The sequence below is a fragment of the Anthonomus grandis genome, chromosome 16, assembly GCF_022605725.1.
Source record: "Anthonomus grandis grandis chromosome 16, icAntGran1.3, whole genome shotgun sequence".
Lineage (NCBI taxonomy): Eukaryota > Metazoa > Arthropoda > Insecta > Coleoptera > Curculionidae > Anthonomus > Anthonomus grandis.
In genome coordinates, this window is record NC_065561.1 from 14,215,759 (window position 1) to 14,227,253 (window position 11,495).

Sequence of the window (11,495 nt, forward strand, 5' to 3'; positions counted from 1 at the left end):
ACAAAATACTTATCCATGAGCCTCAAGTGATAAGACATGCTTTGCTGCCAATCGGACAACTGTCTGAGGAGGCTGCTGAAGCCAGGAACAAATACATACGCCTCTATCGCCAAAACTTCGCAAGAAAAATTTTCTCGACAAGAATGTAACGCGGACGTATTAAACAGGTGAATTATCATTATTTAGTACTAATAATAACTGTTATGTACCGTCTTTTTTTACAGACTTCTTCGAAACTCGGATCCTGTAATGACGGGAATGAGACCGAGAAGAAGAAAGTTGTCGGAACCTTTCTGAAAAAACACCATATCAATGCTACAGTCGACTGTATTTAATTAGTATTTACTGTAGTTGGTATTAATTATTATTGTTGTAGTTGTCGAAACTTTTCTCAAAAGACACCATATTATTGCTACAGTCGACTGTAGTTAATTAGTATTGACTGTAGTATTATTTTGCAGTATATACTGTAGGTAGTATTGACTGTATTAATTGTTATCATGTTAGAAACATGATTACAAACCAAAAATAATTTTGGCCGCCCAGATTGATGAAATACTCCTATGTGCGACGTCGCCAAGTCAATACATTTTTCTTTAAAATACATTATCTACATTGATTTAACGTTAAACATCAACTTTATTAAAGATTATCTTATCAAAGTTTATTTTAAAAAAAATTTGATATTTTACTAAGGAGGAACAGTAGTATTGTGTTGTGCCTGTCAGATTAAGTGACAAATTTTTCCCATATTATAAAGGGTTTTTTTTGCAATTTTTACATAAGCATTTAGCATCATTGCATTAGAGATGTTGCAAGCAAAAAAACTAGTTGCAATGCATGCTACTTCTAGCATTTTAATGTTCTAAGCTAAAATTGTATTAAGATACAGAGGATGATTTAAATCAAAATGAAATGATTAAAAAATAATATTTATGAATGAAAATGATAATAAATAATGTAATACCAAGATTTTAAACTATGCTTAACGCTCTCCAATTAATTAATCATCTTAGACCATATGATAATACTTCTTGCTATTCTGCAATTTTTCCAAAGTATTTGACATTTCATGATAAACCTCTTTTTCTAGTAAATACCACCATGAGTCTTTAGGTTAAAATTTATACAAAAATTTCTTATACATCAGAGTTTGATGACCCTTAAAAACAAAGCGCATTAGACACGAAACTAGATTCAACCAAAAACAATGAGTTTTTTCAAGAGGATGTGAGTCACACAAGGTGGACGTATTGTCGCTTCTTATAATAAGTGAGAAGACAGCAGTAAAACCTATGGGAGAGTGAATTTTTCAGGTTTTACGAGCGCTTTATGTTTGACATTATTTGTTCAGCTTAAGGTCACAAGTACCTTTTACGACTCTTTGTTTAACATTTGTTAATTGATGTACATGTATTATCTTTAAGTCCTTTGCAATATATCTCTGCGGTACTATTGGATCTTAAGTATTAACAGTTCTTTGATGGTTGCTGTGAAAAGAAGTTTTTCCATACCTTTTTCTGGTAATAATAAAATTAACCCGCTTATTCACTTGGCATTACATTTTAATGAAGAAAAGCCTTAAACATATATGAACCGATGTTTTAATTGGTAAATTACATTTAACAGGCGATTTAACCGAGTTAATATGGACGCGAATTAGGCTATTTAGTGGGCTTTTAGTGGACGTTAGGTTTTATTTAATTATAATATTAAAATCGGTTCAGTGGTTATATTAAAAGTACAAATTAGCATAAATAAATAGTAAGGCAGTTAAATATGCGGAAATATTAATATTATAAAAATTATGAATATTTATTTGATGTGAAGATACTGGGGAATGGCGTATTAGCTCAAAATGAAATGTTTGGATTTAGAAGAAACAGCTTATACTGCAAGAAAACGTGCTCAAATAAAAAGAATCGTAAAGCAAGAAGTAATTGAATGAACGTGTTAAGTTTTAACGACACAAAGATAAATCATGGTGGAGCTAGTCCCATAATAACTAGTATTTTAACGAAAAATACATAGAACCAAAAACATCATATGTTACTACTTGCTTTTGATATTTTGTGCAAAAATCTGTGGAACAAATGGTAGTTGCTTGCTATTAATTCCCCAGCCATCTTCTAGGCCTGACCTCAACCTAATTAAATATTTTTAGATTGACCTTAGGAAAAGGCCACAAATTTAAAATTTTAATAATAAAACAGTTACAAATTTTGATGAACTAATTAACCTTACATTACAAAATTTATTTTTTAAAATATAATTTAGCTCCGGGACTTTGGCTGGAAATGATCATCCTTTGTCATTTATTAACAACATAGCTTAATTACTAAAAACCTGCATAAAATACAGAATTACAAGTCACACAGAAAAATTAATATTCTTTCACCCAAGAAGTTCGGTTTTCAAAAAAAGAAGATCCGCGGATTGATGAACTGGTAATTCTTTGTCCAGGGAAAGACGCCGTCTCAATGCGGGGCCCTATGATGAGAGCCCTGCGTATGGTGGACATATGATGCCTCTCGGGGGGTCTTAGGATTAACCCCAAAAAAGCAGAGCTCCTACTATTCACAAGGAGACGTAACTTTGGCACGCCTCCTGTTATATCTCTAGGTGGCGTGCAGCTGCATTACTCCAGGACAGTTCGATTTCCGGGAATCAAGTTAGATCCCAAACTCTCCTGGCACGATCATGCAGACACCAGAATGAAGAAGGCCAATTCAAAGGGGCTAGGCCTTTCGGCAATACCTGGGGTCTGTCTCCTAAGATCCTCCACTGGATCTACTCGCGCATTGTGAGACCTCTTCTCACATACGGGGCTATTGTTTGGTGGCCATGTACGGAGAAAGCGAAAATTCGTGCTCAACTGGACAGAGTCCAACGTCTTGTATGTCTCAGCATAACGGGTTCCATGCGGACAGCGCCAACTAGAGCGCTTGAGACTCTGCTGAGCCTTCCGCCTCTGGACCTCGTTGTGCAATTCGAGGGAATGAGGACTGCGTACAGGCTATACGTCCTCGGCGAACTGGCGAGACCGGTCACGCAAAAATTTGGTCACGGGCCATACAGGAATGTCCTCTCCTTCTGATGGGCAGTGACTGCATGGCTCCAGTGACTGTGGACTGCGAGGGATTCGTGACGCACATTGCAGGCAGAGAGGAGTGGCAGCATTCCAACAGACCTGCATTGCTAAATAGGGGGACCATCTGGTACACAGATGGCTCCGGAATGAATAACAGAGCTGGATCAGGGCTTTGTGGTGGGATCCCACATACTTGCTGTAAAGCTACTTATACAACAAGGAGTTTTTGAAACAATAGAACATAAGTTTCCTGAAGTGGGCTACACATTTATGGATTCTGATCGAGATTTGGCAGCTGTTGAAAAAGAAGTAAGAAAACATCAGAATATTTACACAGTTGATCAGTATGTAAACACCATGGTAGAGTGCAGACAAAAAACTCCATTTCAAATCATTAGAATGGAGGATAAGTTTGTGGATATTAAACAATTGGCTAATAAATTAAAATTAGTAAATAAAAAAAAAACTCAGAATGGTGAAAAATTATTGTTTAAGGATGTAGAGTGGATAAAAATTTCAGAATTTGGTAAAAGAAAGTATAGATATTCCCTAAGTGAAGAAGAAAGTTGGAAAGAAGTTTCCATTCTAAAAGGCAAAGGTACTACAACTCGCCAGTCAACTTCAACTACATGTGAGCTATTATCGCCCGTTAATAAAAGTAGGCCGATAGCATCTAAAAAATACGAAAATATCCAACAGCAAATGCCATACATTCCTGAGAATTTCCGGACTTTTTACCTTGGCCTCAGAAAAGAAGACGAAGATTAACTATTTTCCTTATTTACTTTAAATTACACTTTTGTAGCTTTTTTTTGAAAAATAAATATTTTTTGTTTTTATTTGATTTTTAAATGTAAATATATGTTTGTGCAAAAAGGTGTTAACTTACATTTTTCTCCTAATTTTTATGACTATCCTCTGATTTTCTTGAATAATAGAAGTTTGTGTGCTATAAAAAAATGTTGGCCTTATTTACTTAACACTTGTTTTTGTTAAATGAAAATTAAATTAATAGCAAAAAAGTTCCATTCAATAAACTTTGACTCTAATTATCTCAAAATGTGTAATTTGTTAGTTAACACCTTCTTGCATTAATAGCTTCAATTATACACAGAATTTAGCTGATACCAGTCAATAGTCTATGTTTAGTCAAATTACCTTTTCTATCCAAAATACCCAAACTACTGACTATAATATATGACCATTAGATGCACCAGGTAATTTAAAATTAATTTTAAAATAGTTACATTATGCCGTATTATATCATTACATACGGCAAATTATATCATTACATACTACAAAATCAATGCCTACAATCATCACTATAAAATAATATATAATTCTTATTATATTTACATATTCATTGGCCAACTCAAAAACTTGCATCCTGGCACCAAGGTCCCAACTTAAAAAAACTTAATTAAACCCACAAGATCACTACAACAACATCGCAAGAATAAACGAAACCTTTTTTGTTTTAAACCTTTTTAACGAAATTATTATATATCGTGATCCAGCACTACGATGCCGGAAGAACTCAATTTGACAAAACACGAACGAAAAGAGCAAAGGAGAACCAAGAGTATTACGACTAAAAATGGTTCTTCGTGTTTATGGCATCAAAGAAAGCGGTAAACCTACCATAGATATGCGTTCCCCACTATGGTGTACATCGCGGTTTACTGTTTCCATTCAATTTTGCGGTTTAATAAATTCAATATACAGGGCCGTGTATTTATTTCTAGTGACACTAGACACCGATTGGTTTTAGCAGAACACATTATAGAGATATTCACTATTTTAATACACATTATGAGGCTTAAAAATTAGGTGCTTCAAAGAATGCTATATGCAATGGGCAAATTTTTATGACATGTTAAAGGACTAAAGAGTCAGATGTCGGCGTTTCCATTTAGTACTAAGTCATCCCTAATACTCCAAAAAAAACATATATTATTTAAAATAGTGATAATAATGTAGTGATGCGTAGTATAACCTTATCCTGTTAGAAGATCATCGATTAATATTATCTATACCTGTCCAAAAAAATGTCATCACTTCTCCAGCTTTCGGAGTCTACTGTTTAAGCGTATGAAGACGTATGCCATTTTTTTATTTACGCTAATTAATCAAATTTTTTTGTCGTCTAAGCCAATGCGACACTTAACGCACAGATAGCTTCCTTATGCCTAAATCTTAGTTTTATACGTAAAAAAAACACGTTCTTTGGATATATTCAAGGCCACTGCTATCTCTACAACTTTAACTCAATGCTTGTTTACCACCAATTGATAAACTTGTCAATGTTTTCAGTGGTTGGAGTTTTTGGGCATCCCAAGCATTCGTTATCTTTGAAGCTAGTCCGGCCATGTCCGCAACTGTATCTGTGTATGTGTAATTCGAGGATTTTTTCGAAACTTGAGGTAATTAAAGTAATTCCGGTCCTTGGGGTCAACGGCCTGGAATTCTTGAACCATCAATTAAATTTAGTTGTAATTCTTGGCAGTGGAGATCCAGAGACTCCAGTATCTCTGTCTCAATTGTCTCCAATTCCCGGAATTTTTTTCAGATTCAAGGTAGTTGCAGTAATTACTGGTAATGGGCTCAACTATCTAAAAGTTTTAATTTATGTGCCTTAGCCCCCAAAATATTGACTAAGTATGTAACCAGTATGCTTTTACCATGAAAAAATTGACTTAGCATGTAATCAGTGTTCTTCCCTAAAAAATATTGACAAAGCATGTTATCAGTGTGCTTTTAGCCTGAAAAAATTGACTTAATATGTAATCAGTGTGCCTAAACCCCCAAAATATTGACCAAGCATGTAACTAGTGTGCTTTTTTCCTGGAAAAATTGACTTAACATGTAATCAGTGGGCTTCCCTGAAAAATATTGACCAAGCACGTAACCAGTGTGCTTTTAGCCTAAAAAAATTGACTTAATATGTAATCAGTGTGCCTAAACCTCCAAAATATTGAGGAAGCATGTAACTAGTGTGCTTTTTTTCTGGAAAAATTGACTTAACATGTAATCAGTGGGATTCCGTGAAAAATATTGACCAAGCATGTAATCCATGTACTTTTATCCTGAAAAAATTGACTTAATATCGCCGGTCCCAAGGCAAAACCATGAATGTGCAAAATTGGCAATTTTTACCTATCTACATTTTCAAGCACCTCTAAACCAGTTCTTGACAATGCCAAATCAACGAATCTGCAAGCATCATGGTTTTGCTGGGGGTAGCTGTACTGCCTTTGACGTATCTTAGTTTGTATTCGACTGTCGCAACGCGCGTATCGTGAATGTGACACTTTCGTGGTTTTGGCCTTGCATTAAAAGTTTCAAGTCAGTGAATGTGGTACATTGGTTGTTTTGACATTGCAATTGTATGGTATACTTTGTAACATTCGTGTATAGATTTTGAGTAGCAAAAAATCAATTATAAAATGAAAAACGTGATATCTAGAACACAAAAAATAATGGATAGTGTTAGGTCTAAACATGAAAGAGATAAGCAATGTATGGACCAAAATGGAACTAAGGTATAACGTGGGTTTTTTCAAGCCAAAGAAGGACCAGTGCAAGATATGTTTGGCACAGAAAAATATGACTGGAGAAGAAAAAGAAGCGCAAGAACAAACGTTCCAGCAACACTTGAGAAGAAAGGAATTGGCACGCAAGGCTCGCAGTGCTGATAAACTGGAAGCAATAAACAATTCTACTATATTAGCTTTCAATTTTGACCTTTGACCTACTCACAACTCCAAAAGGATCTGCAGGACAGATATTTTACTTGCGCAAGTTAGCTGTTTATAACTTGACAGTTTATAATATTGGAAATCAAGATGGCATTTACTATCTATGGGATGAAACCCAGGGTAAAAGGGGTTCAAATGAAATCGCTTCTTGTATCTATGAATACGTATTATCTAATCCAGAAGTAACAGAAGTTAGAATGATATCAGATGGCTGTGGTGGCCAGCAAAAGAATTCAAATTTTGCTGCTATGTGTATGCATCTCATTTCTGTTCATCCTAGCTTGAAAATCATAGATCATAAATTTTTCGAAAGCGGACACACTGAAATGGAATGCGATTCCATACATTCCAAAATTGAGCAGAAAGCTAAGCATGTTCCTGTATACATTCCTGAAGGTTGGGCGCAAGTAATACGAGATGCTCGTTTGAAACCACGCCCATTTGAAGTGAGGAGCAGAAGCTTTGAAGATGTTTATGATTTTAAAGAATTTGCAGCGCAAAAATTTGAGATGAACAAAATACCATGGCGCATGGCGTAAGGTTTGCTGGATTCGTTATCTTAAATCGGACATGACGAAGGTGTTTTACAAAAAGGATTTTGAACAAGAATTTCATGACATAAACTGCATGAAAAAATTTGAGGTCGACCAAAAACAGCGGAGTTAAAAAAATCATATGAATGTGAGTTACCCATTGCGAAGCCAAAATATCAGGATTTACAAAAAATGTGTTCTGATTTAACAATCCCAAAACTTCATCACACTTTTTTCAAGTCGCTAAAAATTAATAATAATATTAGGGATAGATTACCAGAACCAGATGACAGTAAAAATACTAACTCAGATGAAAATTAAACCATTTCACTTTATACTCATGCTCATTTAAGCATATGAATTTAGTTCCTTTTGTAATTTCAGTATTTTTTGAGAAAACCTTTTTTGTTTTTATAGTTTATTTTGCCAATGAATTTAGAAGTTTAAGTAGTTTTGTTTTCTTAGATTTATAGATCCCGAGTTTATCCTAGTTTCCCAATGAAAATACACATGTTTATTGATATTTCAAATCAATAAAAATATTGAAAATCATTGTGTCTTTAGGTTTTTTTATTGTAATGTGAGTGATTTGAAAGAAAATTTTGCAATGCCAAATCCACGAATGTGACGTTTTGGAAGGTGGGGGCTAATAAACAGAAAAAATAATAAGCAAGTCATAAACTGTCAAAGTAGATCCTATGTCTCCCAACAAATGAAATTATTCCGACAAAAATCTGAATTTGACAGAGTATGAAAACCTTCAAACCCAAATATCTTCAAATCACGATTTTTCACATTCATGATTTTGGCATTGAGCCGACGATATGTAATCAATGTGCCTAGATACCCAAAATATTGACCAAGCATGTAACCAGTGTGCTTTTCTGAAAAATATTGACGTAATCAGTGTTCTGCTTGTACCCTGAATTTTTGACTTAGAGGAATGGTTTTTTGTGGGTGAGGCTGAAAAAAGCCTTAACGCCCCCACACCAACCTGGGGTATCTGTTTGCAAATTTTTTTAACCTCTTAATATCTCTAAAAAAAACATGTTTAAGGCAGTCCCAAAGAACAAACATTTGGCTGAACTTTGACGTCTTTAATAAAAAAAAGAAGAAGAAAAAGAGAAGAAACAAAATAAGATACACAATAAGTACGACTGGGACTAAATGATTAAACTCATATGCTAAACAAAGCTGTTAATTTTAAAACCAAATTAGACAGATATTGGAAAATTGGTACACAGATTCTTCAGTTAATTTGGTTGGATCCCTGTTTTAGCGTTAAAAAAAAACAAGCAAAAAAAAAAATTATTTTGAAAAATTTAATTTTTTCCTAAAAAATCTTATAAAGGTTATAAATTAAAAATTACACAAGAGAGATCGAAACATTCAACCATTATCACGAAGATGCTGGTCAGACGTTTTATGAAAGCAACAACACCAAACACAAAATCTACAGCATCACGTAAAACATTTAATAATAAGGGAAGATTACATGTTTCGCCCGACTAGGGCATCATCAGACCTACCATAATTACGATAATGTAACACTACAAAAATGAATTTTCAACAAAAAACTTAAGTAAAATCTGTATTGTTGTGACGAATTCATAATGAGTTACTTATTTTATTGGGTATTACGTCCTTTTTAGCAAAAATCAATTTACAAATTACTATCTCACGCTCAAAAAATTTAATGATGGTAATTATTCTAAATTATCTAAAGATCCTACAGAAAAAATTGAAAGACAAATTTATAATTTACTTAAAAAGCATAAAAACCAATTTTCTAATATTGATAGATTTAAATTAACTCCACATAATAGTAAAACACCATATTTTTATGGTTTACCAAAAATACATAAAATAAATGTTCCTTTAAGACCTATAGTTAGTAGCATAAATTCACCTACTCACCCTCTTGCAAAATATCTTTTAAATATCTTAACTCCATAGACTAATAATTCTGATTCTTACATTAAAAATTCTCAACACTTTTTAGAAAAACTTTCTACAATTTCTTTTAACCCTCATGATCTATTGGTAAGTTTTGATGTTGTAAATTATTAGATAATTAATTGTTGTAAATTATTTTCTTCTTCTTTTCAATTTTTTAAGCGTGTGAGATAGTAATTTCTAAATTCATTTTTGCTATAAGTGACGTAATACCTCATAAAATAAGTAACAAAAAACTCACCATAACATTCACAAAACACCTAATATATAAATAAACAAAGCTTACAATAAAGTGGCAATCAAATTATTTAATACATTCCAGAAATCTAACAGTCATTTGAGTGTCTAAAATTATTTTAGGGTGTTAAAAACTGGGTGGCCTTTAAACTCGAACCTTTCATTAATGCAGTAGAGATCTGGGTTTGTAAAAGATTTACTAATTTTCATTTTCTCCAGCAAGTCTAGTTTTTTACATTTATTGCATTGATATTTATAGTACTTTGATATTTTAGTTGTCTGGAAAATTATGCTTGGAGTCAAATAGGTGATTAGCAAAAGCCGACCTGGTCACTGTAATATCGGTATTTTTAAATTTGTTATATATTATATATTGGGCCTTCTCCTAGTTCTAATCCTAGTACAAGTCCCCTGCCAGACTGGCCGATGTAAACTGTACTCTGCAGGGTACTCTGAGGTAGTTTATCTTTACTTTTAATTAAGTAGCTTTTTAATGAATTAATAGTTTTTAAATTATCTAAATGTTTTCCAAATTAAAGAAGTAGTTAAATAATTGCCAGAAAATGTATAATAAATTTTATTATTAATAAAAACCGTAAGCCTGTTTAACATCTAGGTACCATCCGTAATTCAAACTCTTCCTAATTTTTATTGTTGATAAGAATAAACTTACCGAAGTCATAAAGCGTGACTCCTTAATCATTTTTAGTCACTTAAGTTTCACAGGTAGTTTGGACTTCCGTTGACTCCTAATGGTTTCATAAATAAACCCAAAAATATGAGATTTGTAGTTACGATAGTAAAACCCCATTAAAATGCACGCACATACTTTTTTCTTCGTTTTCAAAAATAAGGTAAATTTTTAATATACATCTACGGTACCCATAAACGTTTGTAACCAAACTGCACTACGGTATAGTGCACATGGTACATCCGACTTTTTTGCGTCGTTTTAACGGAATCACGCATGTTGAGCCTCAATTGTTTGTTGGGCAACAACCAACAAGCCTATTATTAATTCTATTATTTTTGAAAACGATTTGATTTTTATCGGATCTGTTTGACCCGTGCAAAATCAGTGAAATGCGCAAGGTCTCTGAGGAACAATGCGTTGCAGAATATTGTGAAAATGTGACACATTTTTTATGTTTATTTATAGTATATTCCAGTCTTCTCATCGACATGGTTTTAATTAAAATATAATAAAAATAGAGATAATTAGGTGATTACGTATTTAACTTTTAACTTAAAATTTCACTTTAGTTAAGAATTAAATTGCGCACCGACGAAGTCTATGCGTTATCAAGTACCCGACGGGCGCCGTCAGTAGGATAGTTTTTATTTTGAGATGGGTTTTGTGTTGGCAATTTTGGCTTTTTAATTGTGATTGAAGTTTATAAAAATTCTACTTTGTAATAAAATTACACATTTTAAATTTTTTTTTTTGATTTTGAACTGAATCATTAATCGTAATATAAGTTCGAGAGTTTGACCAAACTTGTAGCTTTTCGACTGTGATTTTTTGATTCACGCAGATGATATAAAATTATACACACTTAGTTAAGTAAGTTAAAGCTGATAACCTTGACTTACAATGTAAATCAAAAACCTTTAATACGATGTGACCGAGTTCTTTTAGGGCTCTAGGAGATTGTTTCGATACAAGACTGTCCTTTACTCTACATGTAGATACTATTATTTTATTCTAAGAAACACTAGATATTTTAAGAATGTAGAAGCTGTGAAAGCATTGTACTTGTTAAATGTGTACTCAAGATTTCTAAGTATTAAGTATGCTTTGGCGGTTTCATCATAGAGGTTTGATTATATGATGATCACGTTCATAATTTAGAGGGGGTTCAGAGGAGATTTTTTAAATATTTGTGGTATAAGAATGATTGAGTCTACCCACCTTAGCGC

The 11,495-nt window shown here is 33.2% G+C and overlaps 1 protein-coding gene across 1 annotated transcript in view; it reads right to left on the bottom strand.

Annotated features, from left to right (window-relative positions):
• The window catches only part of LOC126745871 (villin-like protein quail), a 29,055-nt gene extending 18,557 nt beyond the window's left edge, over window positions 1–10,498 (bottom strand). Inside the window, exon 1 of the mRNA XM_050453903.1 lies at window positions 10,249–10,498. Coding sequence (XP_050309860.1) covers window positions 10,249–10,278 — 30 coding nt within the window. The 5' untranslated portion in view covers window positions 10,279–10,498. The remainder of the gene's footprint in view (window positions 1–10,248) is intronic.
• Window positions 10,499–11,495: the final 997 nt, after the last annotated feature.